Here is a 26,741-nt window from a genome sequence, read left to right as displayed (position 1 = left end):
TGGAGAAGACGCTTATCTGGTAAGCGTGTTGTTCCTGGACTGCTTCTCTGAAGTCAGCGTGGCCAGAAAAATACTCAATATCTGCGTGAGACACTGAAAAGGAACTTCTCCTGTTCGTCTCCTATCTCCACTGGGGGAGCTGAGGGAGAAAGATCCAACCTTCCATTGATGGACGGTATAGGATCATTCCGTATGGCGTTACCACCCGGTGTATCCGGATTGAGAGCGATGTCAGTATCAAAGCCCTGAAGAGCTGCCTTTTGTTCAAGTAGATTGCCCATGGGTGCAAGTCTCTATATTATGACTACTCCGTCCCTGGCCATGGACAGGGTTGACAGGAGGTTTCTTTGGCCACAACTAGTAGAGCCCCGGCAGACGAAGTGCTAGAGACCCCGGCAGACGACGTGCTACAGGGGAGCATGCACACAATGGGACGGTGTCATGAACAGCATCCCATGTAGTAAAAACAGCACTGAAATCTGTGTTGCTTTTTTGCCGCTGCCGACTAGCTATCTAGAAGTATATAGCCAAGATTGGTGACCGTACATTGCAATGTATAGCATACAGGCATAAAGTACAAATGACCACTGCAGCACAAGCAATACAAGCAGCATAGAAGCCTGTGCCCTGGCACCCCTGCTCTTCTGCTGCTGTATACTAGTCATCTAGGGGAATATAGCCCAGAAGAGTGACCCTACAGTGCAATGTATAGCATACAAGCACAGGTACAAATGAACACTGCAGCACATGCAATCCAAGCAGCATAGAAGCCTGTGCCCTGGCACCTCTGCTCTTCTGCTGCTGTAGACTGGTCATCTAGGGGAATATAGCCCAGAAGAGTGACCATACAGTGCAATGTATAGCATACAAGCACAAGTACAAATGCACACTGCAGCCCATGCAATACAAGCAGCATAGAAAAAAACCTGTGCCCCAGCACCCTTGGTTTTCTGCTGCTGTAGTCTAGCCATTCCAGAAGAATATAGCTAAGACTAGCGACTGTACAGTGCAATGTATAGCATAACAGCATAAACACAAATGAACACCTCAGTCGTGCAAAACAAGCAGCCTAGAAAGCCTGTGCCTTAGCACACCTGCTTTCCTGCTGCTGATGTGTCGCTCCCCAAGCGGGCATATAGCGACCTATGTAGTTAAAAACAACACATGTATACACTGCAGTATATATTGGGGTCAGCACTATGTGTGCCTCTTACCGCCCGCCTATAAGCGGGTGTATGATCGCCACTGTCCTGCCTTGGTGCCCCGAGCTCTGCAGTAATGGCTGCCGGCTTCTTCCCCAGCTCGTGTGAGTAGGGGCGGGCCGTGGGCGTGCCCCCAAGGCAGAGCGGGAATCCGGCGTCCGACAGAGTGCAGTGAGAGGGCTGGAGCATGTAAAAAGGCTCCAGCCCTCGGCGCTGCTGATTGCTCAGCGCCTGTCCCCTTCCCTGAGTGACAGGGAGGGGGCGGGAACGAAGCGGCACTAGGCCGCAGAAGCCGGGGACTGGAGTTATAAGCGCCGCCGCCGTAAAAGCGCGGTCGGCGCCCAGTCCCCGGCGAACTACAAGTCCCAGCCGCGCCGCCGCTCCCGGAGCGTCCGGCGCGGTAGTTCCCAAAACACAAAGTCACTCAGCAAAGCTGCAGTGACTGTAACCCTTTACTGTCCCCGGCGCACTAGCACACCCAGCAAGTCTGGAGTGTGCTGCGCCTGTGTGTACGGGGACAGAGAGTACCTGTAATGGTGCAGGGCCATGTCCCTGAACGGTACTCCAGCTCCGTATCCAGCAGGTTCAAATGGGTCTGTGGATGGAGCCCGGCGTCAGAGCTTTGAGGCCGGCAGGATCCCACTTCCTCAGAGCCCCTCAGGGGGATGTGGAAGGAAAGCAGCATGTGGGCTCCAGCCTCCGTACCAGCAATAGGTACCTCAACCTTACAACACCATCCAGGGGTGAGAAGGGAGCATGCTGGGGACACTATATGTGTCCTCTTTTCTTCCATCCGAAATAGTCAGCAGCTACTGCTGACTAAAATCTGTGGAGCTATGCGTGGATGTCTGACCTCCTTCGCACACAAAGCTAAAACTGGAGAACCCGTGATACCACGGGGGGGTATAGCCAGAGGGGGAGGGGCCTTGCACTTTTTAGTGTAGTGCTTTGTGTGGCCTCCGGAGGGCAGTAGCTATACCCCAATCGTCTGGGTCTCCCAATAGAGCGCTGAAGAAAACCTCGTAATAGAGCCGTAAAACGGCCCCTTCCTACAAGTGGGCAACCGCCGCCTGAAGGACTCGCCTACCTAGGCTGGCATCTGCCGAAGCATAGGTATGCACCTGATAGTGTTTCGTGAAAGTGTGCAGGCTCGACCAGGTAGCTGCCTGACACACCTGCTGAGCCGTAGCCTGGTGCCGCAAAGCCCAGGACGCACCCACGGCTCTGGTAGAATGGGCCCTCAGGCCTGAGGGAACCGGAAACCCAGAATATCGGTAAGCTTCGAGAATTGGTTCCTTGATCCACCGAGCCAGGGTTGATTTGGAAGCCTGTGACCCTTTACGCTGGCCAGCGACAAGGACAAAGAGTGCATCCGAGCGGCGCAGGGGCGCCGTACGAGAAATGTAGAGTCTGAGTGCTCTCACCAGATCTAACAAGTGCAAATCCCTTTCACATTGGTGAACTGGATGAGGACAAAAAGAGGGTAAGGAGATATCCTGATTGAGATGAAAGGGGGATACCACCTTAGGGAGAAATTCCGGAACCGGACGCAGAACCACCTTGTCCTGGTGAAACACCAGGAAAGGGGCTTTGCATGACAGCGCTGCTAGCTCAGACACTCTCCGAAGTGATGTGACTGCTACTAGGAAGACCACTTTCTGCGAAAGGCGTGAGAGAGAGACATCCCTCATTGGCTCGAAAGGTGGTTTCTGAAGAGCCATCAGCACCCTGTTCAGATCCCAGGGTTCTAACGGACGCTTGTAAGGAGGGACTATGTGACAAACCCCCTGCAGGAACGTGCGTACCTGTGGAAGTCTGGCTAGGCGCTTCTGAAAAAACACAGAGCGCTGAGACTTGTCCCTTAAGGGAGCCGAGCGACAAACCTTTTTCCAATCCGGATTGAAGGAAGGAAAGAAAAGTGGGCAAGGCAAATGGCCAGGGAGAAAAACCCTGATCAGAGCACCAAGATAAGAATATCCTCCACGTCCTGTGGTAGATCTTGGCGGACGTTGGTTTCCTAGCCTGTCTCATAGTGGCAATGACCTCTTGAGATAACCCTGAAGACGCTAGGATCCAGGACTCAATGGCCACACAGTCAGGTTGAGGGCCGCAGAATTCAGATGGAAAAACGGCCCTTGAGACAGCAAGTCTGGTCGGTCTGGTAGTGCCCACGGTTGGCCCACCGTGAGATGCCACAGATCCGGGTACCACGACCTCCTCGGCCAATCTGGAGCGACGAGGATGGCGCGGCGGCAGTCGGACCTGATCTTGCGTAACACTCTGGGCAACAGTGCCAGAGGAGGAAACACATAAGGGAGTTGAAACTGCGACCAATCCTGAACTAAGGCGTCTGCCGCCAGAGCTCTGTGATCTTGAGACCGTGCCATGAATGTCGGGACCTTGTTGTTGTGCCGGGACGCCATTAGGTCGACGTCCGGCATCCCCCAGCGGCAACAGATCTCCTGAAACACGTCCGGGTGAAGGGACCATTCCCCTGCGTCCATGCCCTGGCGACTGAGAAAGTCTGCTTCCCAGTTTTCTACGCCCGGGATGTGAACTGCGGATATGGTGGAGGCTGTGGCTTCCACCCACAGCAGAATCCGCCGGACTTCCTGGAAGGCTTGCCGACTGCGTGTTCCGCCTTGGTGGTTGATGTATGCCACCGCGGTGGAGTTGTCCGACTGAATTCGGATCTGCTTGCCTTCCAGCCACAGCTGGAACGCCTTTAGGGCAAGATACACTGCCCTTATCTCCAGAACATTGATCTGAAGGGAGGACTCTGGCTGAGTCCAAGTACCCTGAGCCCTGTGGTGGAGAAAGACCGCTCCCCACCCTGACAGGCTCGCGTCCGTCGTGACCACAGCCCAGGATGGGGGTAGGAAGGATTTCCCCTTCGACAGAGAAGTGGGAAGAAGCCACCACTGAAGGGAAGCCTTGGCTGCCCGAGAAAGGGAGACGTTCCTGTCGAGGGACGTCGACTTCCTGTCCCATTTGCGGAGAATGTCCCATTGAAGTGGACGCAGATGAAACTGCGCAAAAGGAACTGCCTCCATTGCTGCTACCATCTTCCCTAGGACGTGCATGAGGCGCCTCAAGGAGTGTGACTGGCCTTGAAGGAGAGATTGCACCCCTGTCTGTAGTGAACGCTGTTTGTCCAGCGGAAGCTTCACTAATCGCTGAGAGGGTATGAAACTCCATGCCAAGATATGTCAGTGATTGGGCCGGTGTCAGATTTGACTTTGGAAAATTGATGATCCACCCGAAACTCTGGAGAGTCTCCAGAGCAATGTTCAGGCTGTGTTGGCATGCCACTTGAGAGGGTGCCTTGACAAGCAGATCGTCTAAGTAAGGGATCACCGAGTGTCCCTGAGAGTGCAGAACTGCTACTACTGTTGCCATGACCTTGGTGAAGACCCGTGGGGCTGTCGCCAGGCCGAAAGGCAGTGCCACGAACTGAAGGTGTTCGTCCCCTATAGCGAAACGCAGGAGGCGCTGATGCTCTGGAGCAAATCGGTACGTGGAGATAAGCATCTTTGATGTCGATTGATGCTAGGAAATCTCCTTGGGACATTGAGGCGAAGACGGAGCGGAGCGATTCCATCCGGAACCGCCTGGTTTTTACGTGTTTGTTGAGCAGTTTTAGGTCCAGAACAGGACGGAAGGATCCGTCCTTTTTCGGCACCACGAACAAGTTGGAGTAAAAACCTTGACCCTGTTGCTGAAAAGGAACAGGGATCACCACTCCTTCTGCCTTCAGAGTGCACACCGCCTGAAGAAGAGCATCGCCTCGCTCTGGGGGCGGAGATGTTCTGAAGAATCGAGTCGGAGGACGAGAGCTGAACTCTATCCTGTAACCGTGAGACAGAATGTCTCTCACCCAACGGTCTTTTACCTGTGGCAGCCAGGCGTCGCAAAAGCGGGAAAGCCTGCCACCGACCGAGGATGCGGTGTGAGGAGGCCGAAAGTCATGAGGAGGCCGCTTTGGGAGCGGTTCCTCCGGCGGTCTTTTTAGGACGTGACTTAGACCGCCATGAATCGGAGTTCCTCTGATCCTTCTGAGGCCTTTTGGACGAGGAGAATTGAGACCTGCCCGCGGTCCGAAAGGACCGAAACCTCGATTGTACCTTCCGTGGTTGAGGTCTGTTTGGTTTGGACTGGGGTAAGGATGAGTCCTTTCCCTTGGATTGTTTAATGATTTCATCCAATCGCTCACCAAACAGGCGGTCGCCAGAAAATGGCAAACCGGTTAAGAACTTTTTGGAAGCAGAGTCTGCCTTCCATTCACGTAGCCACATGGCCCTGCGGACTGCCACCGAATTGGCGGATGCTACCGCCGCACGGCTCGCAGAGTCCAGGACAGCATTAATGGCGTAGGACGCAAACGCCGACGCCTGAGAGGTTAAGGACACCGCTTGCGGAGCAGACGTACGTGTGACTGCATTAATCTGCGCATGACAAGCTGAAATAGCTTGGAGCGCCCATACGGCTGCGAATGCTGGAGCAAAAGACGCGCCTATAGCTTCATAGATGGATTTCAACCAGAGCTCCATCTGTCTGTCAGTGGCATCTTTGAGTGAAGCCCCATCTTCCACTGCAACTATGGATCTAGCCGCCAGTCTGGAGACTGGAGGATCCACCTTGGGACACGGAGCCCAGCCCTTGACAACGTCAGGGGGGAAGGGATAACGTGTATCCTTAAGGCGCTTGGAAAAACGCTTATCTGGACAAGCTCGGTGTTTCTGGACTGCCTCTCTGAAGTCAGAGTGATCCAGAAACATACTCAATGTACGCTTGGGAAACCTGAAACGGAATTTCTCCTGCTGAGAAGCTGACTCCTCAATTGGAGGAGCTGGGGGAGAAATATCCAACACCTGATTGATGGTCGCTATAAGGTCATTCACTATGGCGTCACCTTCAGGTGTATCTAGGTTGAGAGCGGCCTCAGGATCAGAATCCTGATCTGCTACCTCCGCTTCATCATCCAGAGAGTCCTCCTGCTGAGACCCTGAACAGTGTGATGAAGTCGAGGGAATTTCCCAGCGAGCCCGCTTAGGCGGCCTGGGACTGCGGTCCGTGTCAGAGGCCTCACCCTGGGACCTATGGGTCACCCCGGGAGCACTTTGCTGCTCCAACTGAGGGGGGGCCTGGGGTCAATGATTCAACAGTGCCCGGGGCCTGAGTCACCGGTCTGGACTGTAAGGCTTCTAGTATCTTAGCAGACCATTTATCCATACTCTCAGACAGTTTGTCAGCAAATACTGCAAACTCCGTCCCTGTCACCTGGACAGTGGTAGCAGGTGGTTCCACCTGGGCCACCAGTAGCAGAGGCTCCGGCTGAGTAAGTGCCACAGGGGCCGAGCATTGCACACAATGAGGGTCGGTGGAACCTGCCGGTAGTATAGCCGCACATGAGGTACAGGTTGCAAAGTAAGCCTGTGCTTTGGCACCCTTGCTTTTTGCGGACGACATGCTGTTGTCTCCTCTGAGCACAATCCAGGAGGGTTTTTAGCCAAAAATCAACAGTGCGACCGTACAGTGTAAATGTATAGCATATAAGCATATATATATGTACACTTCGGCACTCAGTGGGGCCAGCACCACAGGTGCTGCTTACCGACCGCTCAAAGCGGTTGTGTGATCACCAGATTCCCTGCCTGGGCCTCCCAGAGCCGTGTTGTCTCTCCTCTCCAGCGTCAGAAGTGCTGACAGGAATGGCTGCCGGCGTTCTGTGGGGAGGAGGGGGCCGTGGGCGTGCCCTAGAAAGTGCGGGAATCTGATGCCCCACTGTGCTGAGTGAGGGGGGAGGAGGATACAAAGTATGCTCCAGCCCTCAGCGCTGACGTCCTGTGCAGCGTCCCGCCCTTCCCCTGACTGGCAGGCCTGGGGGCGGGAATATGCGATACTAGGCCGCAAAAGCCGGGGACTAAAGTTATAAGCGCGGCCGGCAAATAAGCGCGGTCGGCGCGGTAGTCCCCGGCGCACTAACACACCCAGCAGTGCTGCAGTGTGTATGGCACAAGCGCTCCATGCGCGGTCCCCCAAGGGGACACAGAGTACCTCACAGTAGCAGGGCCTTGTCCCTGACGATACCCGGCTCCTGTCCAGCAGATTCCCCAGGGGCTGCGGAGGGAGTACGGTCCCCGTGCCTGGAGACCGATTAGGATCCCACTTCACCCAGAGCCCATTAAGGGATGGGGAAGGAAAACAGCATGTGGCTCCTGCCTATGTACCCGCAATGGGTACCTCAACCTTAACAACACCGCCGACCAGAGTGGGGTGAGAAGGGAGCATGCTGGGGGCCCTGTTATGGGCCCTCTTTTCTTCCATCCGACATAGTCAGCAGCTGCTGCTGACTAAGATGTGGAGCTATGCGTGGATGTCAGCCTCCTTCGCACAAAGCATAAAAACTGAGGAGCCCGTGAGGCACGGGGGGTGTATAGGCAGAAGGGGAGGGGCTTTACACTTTTAAGTGTAATACTTTGTGTGGCCTCCGGAGGCAGAAGCTATACACCCAATTATCTGGGTCTCCCAATGGAGCGACAAAGAAAGAACAGGTTCTTGCTATTGTAAAGGACAATGCTTCAAACATGATAAGTACAATTAAACTGATGAAAGAGTAATGAACAACAGCTAGAAGAAAATGTAGGATTCAGTATGTGTGAGATGGAGCCACAGTGCTGTTCATATAACTGAGGAGCAAACAGATATTACAACAGAAGAAAAGCAAAATGATACTTTAGAATTAGATGATCTTGTTGAAGCTGCTTCAAAACACTTTCAGGCTATGTTCACACACTGCGTTTTTTACCTGCGTTTTTGGTCCGTTTTTGCTGCAGAAATTTGAGAAATTCTTGTAACCTTTCTGCAGACATTCCCCAGCAAAACCTATGGCAAAAAAAATTAGCTGCGCACACTGCGTTTTTTTCTTAAGAAAATTCTTTCAGTAGATTTTCTTAAGAATGAGCATGTCACTTTTCTGCAGCTAACTGCGTTATTTGCCATAGATAATTGGCACAATAACGCAGGGAGCAACCAGCAGTAAAAACGCACCGAAAACCCGGCAAAAACGCAGGTGCACTAATCCTTCACTCTTGAGAAATTTCTTAAGAAAAATCATTTTTCTAGTGTGAACATAGCCTCATATTCATCACATGCTCTGTGTTGTGCACACGCTGCAGCTGGCAATAAGAGATAAATAAGGAATAACGTTTGGAACTCCATTCTATGTCTGAACTGGGTGCAAAAACCTAAAAAAAAAAAAAAAATCACTATATGGAGATAAGGTATGCACACCAGTGACTATGCAAGGGGAATACATGTAATAGCAGAAACTGCTGTGTGAATACTGACATGAAAAATTCAATAGCTATATGTAAGAATGAAATGGGAAAAATGGAACCTGCATGTTAGTAGTTTTTCTTTTGTGAAAAACTCACACCTATTGCCAGTCCACATTATACGCATATATAGCCTGGGTCTCAGCTTCCCATACACGGTAAGTTTTTTAACTGCATGAGAGGACACACACAAGCTAGGGACCCCAACGTAGAGAAATACTTTGGCGTAGTGTTGGGGCTCTATTGCATTGATCAATTCAATAGCTAAATTTCTCTTTATTCATATATTCATGGCAGTAATGCAGATTCCATTTTTCACATTTCATTCTTACATATAGCTATTGAATTTTTCATGTCAGTATTCACACAGCAGTTTCTGCTATTACATGTAGTCCCCTTGCATAGTCACTGGTGTGCATACCTTATCTCCATATGGCAATAAGATAGTCTGCAAGAGTGACATGCTGGAAATTGACTGGAAAAGTGAGAAAATTGGTTATTGCCGCCAGAACCCCTAAAATTGATTCCATCTTGAAGAGACGTGCTGGGAAAGGGGCAATTGTTGATCAAGCCACTCGGTGGGGCAGCACTTATTTAATGATTGAGCGATTGCTTGAACTAAAATAGTTTCTTATAGATATGGTGAACCCTCAGGTAACCCTAAATGAAGAAGGTCAATGGACAGGTGGTTAAATTGAAGGAATTGCTTTATCACCCATTTACCGTGACTAAAAAATTACAAGCTGAGGATTTAACTCCTGGCATTTTCATAAGGAAGTGGAAGAACTTGCCATTTTGCATGTCCCAAAGAGGAGGTTTAATCGCAGATGGCATTTCTGCTTCAATGAAACGGAGAGAGACACAGCTATTGGAAAATAAAATTCTTCTGGCAGTTGTTTATGTGGACCCAAGTCATCGTATACTGCTTGATGACCAACAGCTTACTAAAGGAAAAGAAGCTCTGACTGAGGTAGCAACTAGGATGAGTGGCCTACAGGACTGCCAGGCACAAGAGGACTTGGGGCCTGACAGTGCTACTGCTGCCATATCTTCATCCTCATCAGATGAGGAGTTGAACTTTGACAAGTATTTGGATGACATGGAGCAGGCAAAGCAATGCTGCAAGGAAAAAGGTTTCACTCCGTCTCCTATAGCAGCAGATTGACCAGATTTCAGTAAAATTTTTCACTTTCTCACAAAGAAATAAGAAAATTCGACCGTTCATCAAAACTGACTGTGCATGAGGCAATTCCGTTATACCCGGAAATTGTTAGAGATGTTGCCTACGTGGTAACGGCTTTGCCTCCAACCCAATTACTGTAGAGAGGTTGTTCTCCAGCCTTACAATTATTAGGTCAGATTTGAGGTCATCTATGAACAAGGATCTGATGGAGGTAATTCTATTTCTTACAACAAATTCATAGACTCACTGCACAAATGTATATAAACACTATGTAATAAACTATGTAAGTGGCAAAGAACAGTTTTCAACAAAAACATACTAAATAACATTTAGTATATTGCTTATATTTAAGTAAAAAATCTATTGTAGTACAATGTGAACATCAGACATTTAATCATTGTTATGATACAATAATCAAGATATTTAGATAGAACATAAAATATATTCACTGGATACAACTTTAGAACACAAAAACTGTAATAAATTGTAAATATGTAATACAATATGTAATATACAGTATATCTCTCTCTCTCTCTCTCTCTCTCTCTCTCTCTCTCTCTCTCTCTCTCTCTCTCTATATATCTCTCTCTCTCTCTCTCTCTCTCTATATATCTCTCTCTCTCTCTATATATCTCTATATATCTCTCTCTCTCTCTATATATCTCTATATATCTCTATATATCTCTATATATCTCTATATATCTCTATATATCTCTATATATCTCTATATATCTCTATATATCTCTATATATCTCTATATATCTCTATATATCTCTATATATCTCTATATATCTCTATATATCTCTATATATCTCTATATATCTCTATATATCTCTATATATCTCTATATATCTCTATATATCTCTATATATCTCTATATATCTCTATATATCTCTATATATCTCTATATATCTCTATATATCTCTATATATCTCTATATATCTCTATATATCTCTATATATCTCTATATATCTCTATATATCTCTATATATCTCTATATATCTCTATATATCTCTATATATCTCTATATATCTCTATATATCTCTATATATCTCTATATATCTCTATATATCTCTATATATCTCTATATATCTCTATATATCTCTATATATCTCTATATATCTCTATATATCTCTATATATCTCTATATATCTCTATATATCTCTATATATCTCTATATATCTCTATATATCTCTATATATCTCTATATATCTCTATATATCTCTATATATCTCTATATCTAGATAGAGATATATATAGATATATAGAGATATATAGATATATATAGATATAATGTATATTACATATTGTATTACATATTTACAATTTATTACAGTTTTTTGTGTTCTAAAGTTGTATCCAGTGAATATATTTTATGGGACTCTAGATTGTGAGCCCCAATGGGGACAGTGTTGCCAATGTATGTAAAGCGCTGTGGAATTAATAGCGCTATATAAATGAATAAAATTATTATTATTATTATTAAATATCTTGATTATTGTATCATAACAATGATTAAATGTCTGATGTTCACATTGCACTACAATACATTTTTCACTTTAATATAAGCAATATATGTGGGAGTCGGAGTCGGTGTCGAAGGTTTGGCTTACCGACTCCACAGCCCTGCTGCCTAGCACTCTGAAAATGAAAATGGTGGAGGCCCACAAAGCAGGAAAAGGCTATAAGCAAAATTTTCAAAATGCTCTTTCCTCAGTTCAAAATGCAATAAAAAAAAAAAAATAGAAGTTAACAGCAACAGTGGAGGTAACGATAAGGTGTGGAAGGACAAGCAAAATTTCTGTGAGAGCTGCTCATAGGGTTGCTAGAGAGGCAAATCAGAAACCCCGCCTGACTACAAAAGACCTTCAGGAAGATTTAACAGACTCTGGAGTTGTGGTACATTGTTTTACTGTTCAGAGACAACTGCACATGTATGGCCTTCATGGAAGAGCCATCAGAAGAATACCTCTCCTGGGTCCTGATCATAAAATTCATCATCAGAAGTATACAAAAGAACATCCCAACAAGCCTAATGCATTTTCCTCTGGATCAATGAGGTTAAAATAGAACTCTTTGGCCACAACGATCAAAGGTATGTGTGGAGAAAAAAAGGGCACAAAATTTCAGGACAACAACATGACGCCATTCAGCATGGGAGGTGGATCAATCATGCTTTGGGGTTGTGTTGCAGCCAAAGGCACAGGGAACATTTCACGGGAAATGGGAATAATGGACTCAAAATTTCAACAAATTATTGATGCAAGCTTAACACAATCTGTAAAAAAGCTGAACTTGAAAAGTGGACAGCTACTACAAATGGATAATGATCTTAAATACACTTCAAAACTTAAGGCCCAGTCACACACAACGACTTACCAGCGATCCCGAAAACGATGCGACCTGATAGGGATCGCAGGTAAGTCACTGGGAGGTCGCAGGTGAGATGTCACACAGTCAGACCTTACCAGTGATGCAGGAACAATACAGGTCGCAGTAGCGACCTGTATAACGATCTCAGCAGCCACTGTGACCCTGTCACACAGTGTCAAACACAGCGATGTGTCCTGCCCAGCAGGACATCGACTTTGAAGAAAATGGCCTGGACCATTCTGCAACGACTAGCGACCTCACAGCAGGGGCCTGATCGCTGGTAGGTGTCACACATAAGATCGCTAACGGGATTGCTACTGCGTCACAGAAACCGTGACTCAGCTGCGATCTCGTTATGTGTGACGGTACCTTTAGACTACCTCAAAAAGCACAAACTGATGGTTTTACAATGGCCTCACAGTCCAGTAATCTGAACACCATTGAAAATCTGTGGCGAGACCTCAAAAGAGCAGAGCATGCAAGACGAGCAAAGAATCTCACAGAACTGGAAGACGACGAGCAAAGAATCTCACAGAACTGGAAGACGAGCAAAGAATCTCACAGAACTGGAAGACGAGCAAAGAATCTCTCAGAACTGGAAGACGAGCAAAGAATCTCTCAGAACTGGAAGACGAGCAAAGAATCTCTCAGAACTGGAAGACGAGCAAAGAATCTCACAGTACTGGAAGACGAGCAAAGAATCTCACAGAACTGGAAGACGAGCAAAGAATCTCTCAGAACTGGAAGACGAGCAAAGAATCTCTCAGAACTGGAAGACGAGCAAAGAATCTCACAGTACTGGAAGACGAGCAAAGAATCTCTCAGAACTGGAAGACGAGCAAAGAATCTCTCAGAACTGGAAGACGAGTAAAAAATCTCTCAGAACTGGAAGACGAGCAAAGAATCTCATAGTACTGGAAGACGAGCAAAGAATCTCACAGAACTGGAAGACGAGCAAAGAATCTCACAGAACTGGAAGACGAGCAAAGAATCTCACAGAACTGGAAGACGAGCAAAGAATCTCTCAGAACTGGAAGACGAGCAAAGAATCTCTCAGAACTGGAAGACGAGCAAAGAATCTCTCAGAACTGGAAGACGAGTAAAAAATCTCTCAGAACTGGAAGACGAGCAAAGAATCTCATAGTACTGGAAGACGAGCAAAGAATCTCACAGAACTGGAAGACGAGCCAAGGATCTCACAGAACTGGAAGACGAGCCAAGGATCTCACAGAACTGGAAGACTTTAATTCAAAGGAAGAACGGATAAAAAAATCCTTCAAACAATATTTGAAAGCCTCCAGTTGTGATACTTGCTACGAGGTACTAACCATGCAGGGTGCCAAAACTTTAGCATTGGTCCATTTTCATTTTTTATTAATGTAAAAATTTAAGAAGATGAAATCTAAACTTTGGGGCTGTAAAATATAAAAGGTAACGTGTCATCTTTACCTTTATGCCTTTTAGAGATAATTTCATTTTCAACTTGCTTACCTGTTCACGACAGTAATTTTGAGCAGTGGTGCCAAAATTTGTGCATGCCACTATTCAGTCATCGTACATTTGCACACAATGTAGTTCTCTGTAAGTACAGAAACCACTTACGTTGTCAGTATAAAAGATCCATCTGTGCATCTCTCCAGAGCCTTCCGTGCTGGGGGCTTTGCTGCAAACTCCACAAACCCCTTGCCTGTAGCTCTGCCGCGATCATCCACTATGACAACTGCCCTCTCAACTGGGCCGAACATGGAGAAAGCTTCTTCAAGGAGCTCATTTGAAACCACTGGAGCCAGATTTTTAACTGTCAACGCTGCCCCATGAGTAGCAAAACGGATTCGGAGTGGTCTGTTTTTGAGTACCATGCCATCAAGCTCAGCTTTCGCTATTTCAGCAAGTGTTCTAGATTCCTGAAAAAAAATACAATTAAAAAAAACAAAAAATTAATGTACTTCATAGGCGATAACTGCTGGCCAAACACTTTTGGGTACATGAACAAATTTTTTTTTCATGTTGACTCAAATTGAAATCAATAAGTCTATGGACTTCCAGGGGTAATTTGGAAACAGGATATGTAAAAAATTAAAAACAGCGCTGAGAGAGGGGGGATTGTTGGGATAATTGAAAATAATGTCTCAATACTTGCCATTATTACAATTGTAACGCATATTTTATGACTCAATAAAAAGATGTTTAAAAAAAAATAAAATAAAAATTAATAACCGTCATACTGTCATAAATGGAGTTATAGTCACACAGGTGAACGGCTGAGGGCACTGGATCACTGCCTATATCCCCGCTGTGAAGCGGTAAGTGAAGAAAATCATCTGATGGAGAGCAGACATGGAGTGTGTACACAGTACAGTATTTTTCTGATTATAAAGACTTTTTTTTTTAACAAGATTGTGTCTTGCTAAAAATTAGCTGCGTCTTATAGTCTGCAGTCCGCAAGGTCAGCAGCTCCAGACCTCCTTGACCGCTTACTTAAATCACAGGCTGGAGCATTCATTCATAAGCGCTGTGCTCCTATAGCTGAGATCACTAAACGGATACATGGTTCTGTCTCGATCTCTGTAGTTAATGTTAGGCTACTTTCACACATCAGGTTTTTGCTGTACGGCACAATCCGGCGCTTTGCGGAAAAAACAAATCTTTTTTTGCCGCCGGGTGCGGTTTTTCATCATAGACTTTTATTAGCGCTGGATTGTGCCGCATGTACTTGCGTTTGATCCGGTTTTTGCCGCATGCGGCAAAAATCATCACTCCGGCGGCCGCACAGGACGCAGAGAGGAACGGTTTTTGCCAGCGGCAAAAAACTGCTTAGCTGTGTGGCATGGTGCATAATGAAAGTCTATGCGCGCCGAATCCGGTGGCATTCATCAAACGCCGGAAGCATGTACCGGTTCCGGTTTTTACTTCTGCACATGCACAGAAGTGATATAAATTCATTGCTTGTCAGAAAATCAATCACTCACTGACTCATTCACTCACTCTCACCGATCACCGGCGCGGCGCTGCACGGCTGTCACAAAGCTCTGGAGGCTTCTCCTGATTTGAAAATTCCGGCCGCTCATTATTCAATCTCGTACTCCCTGCTTTCCCCACCCACCGGTGCCTATAATTGGTTGCAGTCAGACACGCCCCCACGCTGAGTGACAGCTGTCTGACTGCAACCAATCACAGCCGCCGGTGGGCGGGTCTATATCTTGCAGTAAATAAATAATAAAAAAAAAAACGGCATGCGGTTCCCCCCCAATTTTGTTACCAGCCAAGATAAAGCCACACGGCTGAAGGCTGGTATTCTCAGGATGGGGAGCTCCACGTTATGGGGAGCCCCGCAGCTTAAAATCAGCCAGCAGCCGCCCGGAATTGCCGCATCTATTAGATGCGACAGTCCCGGGACTCTACCCGGCTCATCCCGAATTGCCCTGGTGTGGTGGCAATCGGGGTAATAAGGGGTTAATCATGGCAGGCGTCTATGAGACATCCCCAATGATTAACCTGTAAGTGAAAGTAAATAAACACATACACCCAAAAAAATACTTATAATAAATATTTAGAATAAAAGACAAAAAAACACCCTCTTTCACCATTTTATTAAAATCCCCAAACACCCCTCCAGGTCCGACGTAATCCACAGAGGTCCCACGACGATTTCAGCTCTGCTACATGAAGCTGACAGGAGCGGCAGTAGAACACCACCGCTCCACGCAGTAACTGAAGTGAGCCGCGCTGTCAGCAGTGACGTCATTGAGGTAGTGTCGGGGTGTGTGCGGTGATGATGGGGGCTGTAGTGCCTGCGTGTGCGGTGATAGTTTCATAGTTTATAAGGTTGAAGGGAGAGACTAAGTCCATCTAGTTCAACCCGTAGCCTAACATGTTGATCCAGAGAAAGGCAAAAAGACCCCAATGTGTCAAAAGCTCCAATGGGGAAAAAAATTCCTTCCTGACTCCACATCCGGCAATCAGACTAGTTCCCTGGATCAATACCCTGTCATAAAATCTAATACACATAAATGTTAGTAGTGAATCACTCATTACAATATCATGCGGCAGAGAGCTCCATAGTCTCACTGCTCGTACAGTAAAGAATCCTCGTCTGTGATTATGATTAAACCTTCTTTCCTCAAGACGTAGCGGATGCTCCCGTGTTCCAGTCGCAGGCCTAGGTGTAAAGAGATCTTTGGAAAGGTCTCTGTACTGTCCCCTCATATGTTTATACATTGTGATTAGATCCCCCCTAAGCCTTTGTTTTTCCAAACTAAATAACCCCAAGTTTAATAACCTGTCTTGGTGTTGCAGCCCACCCATTCCTCTAATAATCTTGGTGATGATGCGTGCGGGAGTGCCTGCGTATGTGCGGTGATGATGCGTGCGGGAGTGCCTGCGTATGTGCGGTGATGATGCGTGCGGGAGTGCCTGCGTATGTGCGGTGATGATGCGTGCGGGAGTGCCTGCGTATGTGCGGTGATGATGCGTGCGGGAGTGCCTGCGTATGTGCGGTGATGATGCGTGCGGGAGTGCCTGCGTATGTGCGGTGATGATGCGTGCGGGAGTGCCTGCGTATGTGCGGTGATGATGCGTGCGGGAGTGCCTGCGTATGTGCGGTGATGATGCGTGCGGGAGTGCCTGCGTATGTGCGGTGATGATGCGTGCGGGAGTGCCTGCGTATGTGCGGTGATGATGCGTGCGGGAGTGCCTGCGTATGTGCGGTGATGATGCGTGCGGGAGTGCCTGCGTATGTGCGGTGATGATGCGTGCGGGAGTGCCTGCGTATGTGCGGTGATGATGCGTGCGGGAGTGCCTGCGTATGTGCGGTGATGATGCGTGCGGGAGTGCCTGCGTATGTGCGGTGATGATGCGTGCGGGAGTGCCTGCGTATGTGCGGTGATGATGCGTGCGGGAGTGCCTGCGTATGTGCGGTGATGATGCGTGCGGGAGTGCCTGCGTATGTGCGGTGATGATGCGTGCGGGAGTGCCTGCGTGTGCGGTGATGATGCGTGCGGGAGTGCCTGCGTGTGCGGTGATGATGCGTGCGGGAGTGCCTGCGTGTGCGCGGTGATGATGCGTGCGGGAGTGCCTGCGTGTGCGCGGTGATGATGCGTGCGGGAGTGCCTGCGTGTGCGCGGTGATGATGCGTGCGGGAGTGCCTGCGTGTGCGCGGTGATGATGCGTGCGGGAGTGCCTGCGTGTGCGCGGTGATGATGCGTGCGGGAGTGCCTGCGTGTGCGCAGTGATGATGCGTGCGGGAGTGCCTGCGTGTGCGCGGTGATGATGCGTGCGGGAGTGCCTGCGTGTGCGCGGTGATGATGCGTGCGGGAGTGCCTGCGTGTGCGCGGTGATGATGCGTGCGGGAGTGCCTGCGTGTGCGCGGTGATGATGCGTGCGGGAGTGCCTGCGTGTGCGCGGTGATGATGCGTGCGGGAGTGCCTGCGTGTGTGCGGTGATGATGCGTGCGGGAGTGCCTGCGTGTGTGCGGTGATGATGCCTGCGGGAGTGCCTGCGTGTGCGCGGTGATGATGGGGTCTCTCTCAGCATAAAAAAAAAAAAAACAGATTCTTTTTTTACCAGATCTCTCGCATCAGTTTTTACACAATCTGAGACGGATCCGTTGCATCAGGCACAAACTGGATTGTGCCTAATTGCAAAAAACTGATGTGTGAAAGTAGCCTTAGTTAGCTGGGATGTCTAGGTTTTGAAACACAAGCAAGAAAAGTTTGAAAAGTTAACAGCATTTTGATCGGCAGCAGCAGTGATTCCCGCCCCCCTGGCTATTGTACCTCCCTCTTATTTATGCTAATTCTATTATAGAAGCGTTTTACTAAGGCCGGGCCACACGGGGCACTACTGCGATCCTCGCATGACACTCTGCTCGTGAGCCATGTTTCATGCGAGTGTCACTGCGACTGAGGTCTGATCTTGCGATCGGACCACAGCTGCGGGGGGTGGGCTGGCGCTGAGGAGGGAAGGACTGGCGCTGAGGAGGGGAGGGATTTATCTCCCTCTCTCCTCCGTAGCCGGCTATTGCCATTCTCGCCCTGCACTCGTGGTACACCGGTATACTGTGAGTGCAGTGTGATTTTTCTCTCGCCCCGTAGACCTGAATGGGTGCGAGAGAAACAAGGATCGCATTCCACCCGCAGCATGCTGCGACTGTTTTCTCAGACTGATAAGGGCTGAGAAAATAATCGCTCATGGGTGCTGACACATAGGCTAATTGGTCCTTACTCCTTGGTCCTCTATCTATTTTTATGTTATACCCTACAGCATCTATATAATAAAATGTTTTATACATTTCTAACTATGGCTTGTTTGGGTGTTTCTGTTACTGGGCAAATCTAAAGACTCCACTCTCTCTGGTTCTAATATTGGTCCGAGTAGAATACGATGTTTTATCGCATTCCACTCGCTCCGACTCTCGTGCTATGTGTCTTAGGCCTAATGGTTGTGGATAGAAGGACCTGTGCTGATGTCATACCCATTTAACCAGAAGGGGCGGGGCCTCAGCCAACATAGCTGATACCAGGAAGCAACATTTTTCTGTTGGCTTAGGCCTTACCCTTTCTGGTTACATGGGTATGACATCAGCACAGGTCCTTCTAAGATCCTTCTAGCCACAACCATTAGTAAAACGCTGCTATAATAGAATTAGCATAAATAAAAGAGGGAGGAAAGATAGGCAGGGGGGGCGGAAATCATTATTAAAAGCCACCCCAGCTATTAGCTGATTGGCACTACCAATCAAAAAATTGTTCATTTTATAAATTTTACATGCTTGTGTTTCAAATACTATACATCCGAGCTGACAACTAAAGGTATATACAGAATCAGCGTGATAGTTCCAGTATAGCACTGGCTTTAGGTTATATAGGAAAATCCTGGTGATTGGTGCGCTTCAACCCCTTAAGCCCCAGGCGCTTTCCGTTTTTCCGTTTGTATTTTTTTTTTGCTCCCGTTCTTACGAAATTTTTTTATTTTTCCGTCAATCTTACCATATGAGGGCTTGTTTTTTGCGGGACGAGTTGTACAGCAAAAATTTTCCAAGTGTGGAAAAACTGCAAAAAAAGTGTGATCGCACAATAGTTTTTGGGATATTTTATTCACCATGTTCACTATATGGTAAAACTGATGTGTTGGTGTGATGCGAGTTTATAGACACCAAATATGTATAGGATTACTTGTATCTAAGGGGTTAAAAAAATTCACAAGCTTGTTCAATAAAAGTGGCGTACGTTTTGCGCCATTTTCCGAAACCCGTAGCGTTCACATTTTTTGGGATCTATGGCTCAGTGATGGCTTATTTTTTGCGTCTCGAGCTGACAATTTTAACGGTACCATTTTTGCGCAGATGCTACCTTTTGATCGCCTGTTATTGCATTTTGCGCAAAACTTGCAGCAACCAAAAAAACGTAATTTTGATGTTTGGAAGTTTTTTGACGCTACGTCATTTACCAATCAGATTAACTAATTTTACATTTTGATAGATCAGGCAATTCTGAACTCGGCGATACCAAATATGTGTATATTTTTTATTTTTTTAACCCTTTAATTTTTAATGGTGTGAAAGGGGGGTGATTTGAACTTTTAGGGTTTTTTTATTTTTTTAAAACTTTTTTTTATTTTACTAGTCCCCCTAGGGGGCTATATGGATCAACAATTCAATCGCTCTGCCCTATCTGCTGATCACAGCTGTAAACAGAAGATATGCTCACTTTCTGCTTCACTCTGCTCCAGGCCGAGTGAAACCGAAAGTAATTCATGTCAGCTACAGGAGTCATCACATGACCCTGTGCTACCATGGCAACCACCGAAAGTCACGTGATCACGCACGTGACTTCCGGTGGGAGCGGCGGTAAGTGAAAGTAATGGCCGCGCACATATACATCTCGCTGCCACACTTTGGCAGCGAGATGTAAGGGGTTAAAAGTTGCAAGTGGAAGCGATTCCACTTGTAACTTGCAGGCGCATGTCAGCTGTTAAAAACAGCTGAAATGTGCGCGGATCGTCGCAACCTGCCCATGGCAGGGGGCGGCGGATTAACCTCACACGATCCATGACGGATATATCCGGCATCGGTCGTGAAGGGGTTAAAAGTCCTACTTTCATGATAAAATATCACTGTAGCATGTAGTCTTTAGGTATGTTCACATGATGCATTTTTCCAGCAAAATAAAGCAGTGTTTCTTGTGCAAGAACATTAAAAAAAAAAAAAAAAAAAAAAAAAAAAAAAAAAAACAGTATGGCCCTGTGCAGTTTTTTATGCGTTTTTGGTGCAGTTTATTGCCCTAAACTGCATGCATTTCCTTCCCCAGCAAAATCTATGAGAAAGACTGCACACGTTGCTTCTTTTTTCCCTGCAGTCAATCCTTTTTGCGTTTTTCCCTGCGTTTTTCCATTGAATATAGTGAAAAGTGCATGGGCAAAAATGTATGGGCAAATACGCACTGCAACACGTCAAAACCCCCCCCGAAAAGCGCGTCAAAAACACATGCGTTTTTCTGCCAGAGGGTGCATTTTTTGCTGAGGAAACAAAAGTGCAGTGTGCGCACACAGCCTTTCAGTTGTTTTTCCTACCAATACTCCAGTGCTTGCCCTAGATTTTTCTGCTGCATATACTGAGCATGTGCACGTACCCTGAGGTTATATGCACACAATGTCTTTCGTATCCACCAAGTTTTAAAAGTAAGAGACACTTTTGGAAAATCCCGCATTTTTTTTCTTGAAGAGTAGTGATGGGTGGACTCACAGATAACAGGGACTGGCGGTTCCCTGTTATCTAGTTTTTAAAATCCGGTTCCGGTCCCCATACAACTCTATGGGGACCAGAATCCAGCAATTTAAAAATGGTGGTAGAAGGGATAGGGGGATGGGAGCGCGTGCGCTGTACTTATCGAGCATCCATCATGGCGGAACACTGTTTCCAGGCCGATCATTACCTTCCGGGGCTGATTAACCCTTACTGAATATTCACTGTTTTCCCCGCCCACCGGCGCCTGTGATTGGTTGCAGTCAGCTGCGCCCCTACTCTGCGTGTCAGCTGACTGCATCCAATCACAGGCGCTGTGTGCATCTATATCGTACAGTAAATATAAATAAAATTGGCGTAGGGCGCCCCCATATTCCCAGTATAGATAAAGCCCACAGCTACAGGTTGCAGCCCCGAGCCGTGCGCTTATCTTGGCTGTGTATCAAAATTAAAGGATCCCCATGCGGCGCTTTTTTTTTTTTAAGTAAATAATTTTAAAAAATTTTGGTACCCAGCCAAGATAAAGCCCAACAACAGGGGACTGGTATTCTCAAACTTGGGAGGGCTATCGTTATTAGGCTACCTTGAAGCCTAAAAATAACAGCCTGCAGCCGCCCAAGATTGTTGCAGCCATTAGACTGGGGTAAGAGCAGGGGTTAACAGCCTACAGCTGCCACTAAGCCCTAGATTAGTAATGGGAGGCATCTATAAGACCCCCCCCCCCCCCATTACTAATCTGTAAGTGGAAGTAAAACATAAAAACTGGAAAAAAAAAATAACAAAAAAAAAACCACTGTTTTTTAATCACTAAAACACCCCTGCCGGTCCGACGTACCTCCCCAGTCTGAGAACACCAGCCCCCAGCTGTCGGGCTTTAGCTTGAGTGGGTAACAAAATTTTGGAAGGGGAGGTGGGGGGGAACACACATCTGTTTTTTAAATTGTTTATTTAAAGAATTAAAAAAAAAAAAAAAAAAAAAGCCACATGCGGTTCCTCTTATTTCGATACACAGCCAAGACAAGCGCAGGGCTGGGGGCTGCAGCCTGTAGCCATGGGATTTATCAGTACTCAGTATCACAATATTGGGGGGACCCTATGCCAAATATTTTAATTTATTTTTACTGTACAATATTGACCCACAGACAGCGCCCGTGATTGGTTGCGTTCAGATGCGGTCACACAGTCTGGGGACGTGTGTGACTGCAACGCAAGGCCATGCGGCACAATCCGGCACTAATAAAAAAAGTCTATGCGGAAAAAAACCCCAAACGGTTGCGTTTTTTCTGCAAAGAACCGGATTGTGCCGCACAGCAAAAACCGGATGTGTGAAAGCACTCCGGGTCCGCCCATCACTACTCAAGAGTCTTTTTAATTTTTTTTTTTTTTTTAACCTTGCTACCGTATCAATAAACTAGTGAGCAGCCATCTGACGAGCGGTTGGGGCACTTCTCTTTGCCACATCATGACTCTAGGAACCTAAGCAGTTCAATGGATTGTCGACTACTGGCACTTCTTATTCGACATGCTTCCCCAAAGTGAGACAAAAAAAAAAAGCTTATAGTCACCTCCGCGGTCGTCGCTGTACTAACAGCATCGCCACTAGTGTTCCTGGGGCTCATGAGGTTCTGAGTGACGACATATGGGTCCCGCGCCCAATCACCGTCAGCTTTGCTCCTTGGAGAAATCAACAAGTAGGTGGCAGCCTCACTTCCTGTTGATCACTCATACATCAGAATGCGCGGAGAGAGAAACCGGTGGTGATTGGATGCGGGGCCCGCGTGATGCCACAACCTCTGGAATTGTGCCGGCACCGGAGGGGAGTAAAAACTTTTCATATTTTGCATGGGGGAAACATGTGGCATCAGAAGGGGTTGTCCTAGTAGTGGACAATCTTTTAAAAAGCTCCAAAGCCTGAAGACATGAACAGCGAGTCCTTCCTACACAGCAACATTCTTTTTAGTTTTTATTTTTTCACTTTTTCAGGCAGGTTATGGAGCGTACACACCTGAAAACAACATAGTGTGCACACACCCCAAGACTGACAAGTAAGGCCCCTTTCACACATCAGTTTTTTGCTGTCAGTCACATTTTGAAAAAAATGGATCCGGCGACTGATGCCGCTGAATCCGTTTTTTCTCATCGACATGTATTAGCGACGGATTGCCTCACGTTTCATCTGTCAGACAGATCCGTCAAAAATTGTTTGTCTGTCGGACGGAGACACAAAGTAACATTATTTGTCTACGCATAAAAAAAAAAAAAAAAAAAAAATCAGACAGCAATGGATCAGTCACCATCTGTCGTTTGGTAGAATGGAACCCTATGGGCGCGATAGATCCGTCGCCATCCGTCTAATGACGGAATCCAGCGAAGGATTCCGTTTTTTTTTAACTGAGCATGCTCCAATTATTTTTTAGCCCCCAGCTAGTCAGATCAGTTTTTCCACAATCTGCGACGGATCCGTCAAGAAAACGGATTGTGACTGACGGCAAAAAACTGATGTGTGAAAGGGGCTTAAGGGGGCTCAGTACACATTGTGCGACTGCACCATGGAGGCCACTGATTTCTATGGACAGTCGCTCCCAATACAACTGTTTACAGCACATTCACCGATGACAGAGCACACGCCACAGGCAGGGAAACATCACCGCTGTATGGAAAACAACCACATGCTTTGATCATGTGTCACTGGATTTTACCCCAATGTGATCTGCAGAGATGATGACCAAAGCCGGATCTGCAAATACCGATACTCATCACAGAGAGAAGCGGATGATGAAGGGTTAAACACACCATGAGCCATGAGGCGCTGATGCAGATATCAGATGGATGATTGAGGGGTCACAGTGCAGACGGCTCACGGCGCAGAGGGGGGATGGCTCACGGCGAGAAGGGGGGGGGTAACAGTGAGGGGGGGCGGGGAACGGCGGACGGCGAGGAGGGGGGTGTGGGAACGGCGGACGGCGAGGAGGGGGTGTGGGAACGGCGGACGGCGAGGAGGGGGTGGGGGAACGGCGAACGGCGAAGGAGGGGGTGGGGGAACGGCGAACGGCGAAGGAGGGGGGTGGGGGAACGGCGGACGGCGAAGGAGGGGGTGGGGGAACGGCGGACGGCGAAGGAGGGGGTGGGGGAACGGCGGACGGCGAGGAGGGGGTGGGGGGAACGGCGGACGGCGAGGAGGGGGTGGGGGGAACGGCGGACGGCGAGGAGGGGGTGGGGGGAACGGCGGACGGCGAGGAGGGGGTGGGGGGGAACGGCGGACGGCGAGGAGGGGGTGGGGGGACGGCGAGGAGGGGGTGGGGGGACGGCGAGGAGGGGGTGGGGGGGACGGCGAGGAGGGGGTGGGGGGGGGAACGGCGAGGAGGGGGTGGGGGGAACGGCGAGGAGGGGGTGGGGGAACGGCGAGGAGGGGGTGGGGGGAACGGCGAGGAGGGGGTGGGGGGAACGGCGGACGGCGAGGAGGGGGTGGGGGAACGGCGGACGGCGAGGAGGGGGTGGGGGAACGGCGGACGGCGAGGAGGGGGTGGGGGAACGGCGGACGGCGAGGAGGGGGTGGGGGAACGGCGGACGGCGAGGAGGGGGTGGGGGAACGGCGGACGGCGAGGAGGGGGGTGGGGGAACGGCGGACGGCGAGGAGGGGGTGGGGGAACGGCGGACGGCGAGGAGGGGGTGGGGGAACGGCGGACGGCGAGGAGGGGGTGGGGGAACGGCGGACGGCGAGGAAGGGGTGGGGGAACGGCGGACGGCTCACGGCGAGGAGGGGGTGGGGGAACGGCGGACGGCTCACGGCGAGGAGGGGGTGGGGGGGAACGGCGGACGGCTCACGGCGAGGAGGGGGGTGGGGGGGGGAACGGCGGACGGCTCACGGCGAGGAGGGGGGTGGGGGGAACGGCGGACGGCTCACGGCGAGGAGGGGGTGGGGGGAACGGCGGACGGCTCACGGCGAGGAGGGGGTGGGGGGAACGGCGGACGGCTCACGGCGAGGAGGGGGTGGGGGGGAACGGCGGACGGCTCACGGCGAGGAGGGGGTGGGGGGGAACGGCGGACGGCTCACGGCGAGGAGGGGGTGGGGGGAACGGCGGACGGCTCACGGCGAGGAGGGGGTGGGGGGGAACGGCGGACGGCTCACGGCGAGGAGGGGGTGGGGGGGAACGGCGGACGGCTCACGGCGAGGAGGGGGTGGGGGAACGGCGGACGGCTCACGGCGAGGAGGGGGGTGGGGGAACGGCGGACGGCGAGGAGGGGGTGGGGGAACGGCGGACGCCGAGGAGGGGGTGGGGGAACGGCGGACGGCGAAGGAGGGGGTGGGGGAACGGCGGACGGCGAAGGAGGGGGTGGGGGAACGGCGGACGGCGAGGAGGGGGTGGGGGGAACGGCGGACGGCGAGGAGGGGGTGGGGGGAACGGCGAGGAGGGGGTGGGGGGACGGCGAGGAGGGGGTGGGGGGAACGGCGAACGGCGAGGAGGGGGTGGGGGGAACGGCGAGGAGGGGGTGGGGGGGACGGCGAGGAGGGGGTGGGGGGAACGGCGAGGAGGGGGTGGGGGGAACGGCGAGGAGGGGGGTGGGGGAACGGCGAGGAGGGGGTGGGGGAACTGCGGACGGCGAGGAGGGGGTGGGGGAACGGCGGACGGCGAGGAGGGGGTGGGGGAACGGCGGACGGCGAGGAGGGGGTGGGGGAACGGCTCACGGCGAGGAGGGGGTGGGGGAACGGCTCACGGCGAGGAGGGGGTGGGGGAACGGCTCACGGCGAGGAGGGGGGTGGGGGAACGGCTCACGGCGAGGAGGGGGTGGGGGAACGGCGGACGGCTCACGGCGAGGAGGGGGTGGGGGAACGGCGGACGGCTCACGGCGAGGAGGGGGTGGGGGAACGGCGGACGGCTCACGGCGAGGAGGGGGTGGGGGAACGGCGGACGGCGAGGGGGGGGGGGGAGGCTCACGGCGAGGAGGAGAGACGGCTTGGAACAGCACACAGGTCACGGCGTGGAGAGGAACAACGGACGACGCGGAGGGAAACTGCGCACGGATCACGGCGCGGAGGGAAACTGCGCACGGATCACGGCGCGGAGGGAAACGGCGAGGAGGATTTCACGCGGAGAATGGCGCAGACTTACGTACCAGGCGGATGAAGCCGAAGCCCCGGTCCCGGTTGATGAACACCTCGCTGGGCTCCCCGAATTTGTCGAACAGCTTCTTGAAGTCCTGCTCCGTGATGTCGGTCGGCAGGTTGCCCACGAACAGGCGGCAGCGCTGGGTGTAGCTCTTCTCCCCGGGCTTCAGGAAGCTCCTGATATCAATCGTCACCCCTCGCTCTTCTTCCATCTCTTCCATCCTGGGCGGCATCAGAGACGGGTCTCCCTCCGCCATCTCCGCGCCGCGCTTGTTGTGCCTCCCGGGCAGCATCATTTGCTGCTGTGGAGGGGAGACCATGTCGCTGCTGTTGCTCCCATTGTTATTCTTCTCGATGCGCACTTGCTTCAGGTTCCTGTTCGCCATTGCCGTCTATAACAACAGAGGCGACTGCGCGACTGCCACCGGAGAGGAGCTGCTTCAAAATGGCGCCGTGAAAATTTTACAACGGCAGGTGACGTCACGTCTCTAGACCACCTCAGCCGGCGTTACGATTCCGAGAGGTCGAGCGCTCGTGCGCCCTTTTTCGTCCCCGCTCACGTCATGGCGGCGGCCATCTTTCTGTAGACCAAACACTTATTTGGATTCGTTGTAGCGGTCTTCGGTAAAATGGGTCTGGGGCGGGGAGGACACGGGTAAAGGCAGTGACTTCGGTCGGGGCACAGCAGCCTCGCCTGTGACAGCCGTAGTGCGGCGGCTGCCTGTGTGCATTGGACTGTGTGTGTTGCTGGGGCACGTGGAGTCCAGGACAGCAGCCATGAGGGACAATGTGGGGGAAA

The 26,741-nt window shown here is 50.0% G+C and overlaps 1 protein-coding gene across 4 annotated transcripts in view; it reads right to left on the bottom strand.

Moving 5' to 3' along the window:
- PSPC1 (paraspeckle component 1) overlaps positions 1 to 26,423 on the bottom strand; it is a 177,741-nt gene extending 151,318 nt beyond the window's left edge. For 3 of the 4 annotated variants that reach the window (XM_075337408.1, XM_075337405.1, XM_075337407.1), the window contains exons 1-2: positions 25,951 to 26,422; positions 13,698 to 13,999 (exon numbers count right to left, since the gene is read on the bottom strand). In XM_075337408.1, the coding sequence (XP_075193523.1) occupies positions 13,698 to 13,999; positions 25,951 to 26,328 (680 nt within the window). In that variant the 5' untranslated portion in view covers positions 26,329 to 26,422. Of the gene's footprint in view, positions 1 to 13,697; positions 14,000 to 25,950 lie in introns of all 4 variants that reach the window. The other variant, XM_075337406.1, reaches the window with a different exon arrangement.
- Between the last annotated feature and the right edge of the window lie 318 nt (positions 26,424 to 26,741).

Source organism: Anomaloglossus baeobatrachus, chromosome 2 (genome assembly GCF_048569485.1).
Source record: "Anomaloglossus baeobatrachus isolate aAnoBae1 chromosome 2, aAnoBae1.hap1, whole genome shotgun sequence".
In the NCBI taxonomy this organism is placed as follows: domain Eukaryota; kingdom Metazoa; phylum Chordata; class Amphibia; order Anura; family Aromobatidae; genus Anomaloglossus; species Anomaloglossus baeobatrachus.
This window is presented reverse-complemented; position numbering and strand designations above follow the sequence as displayed.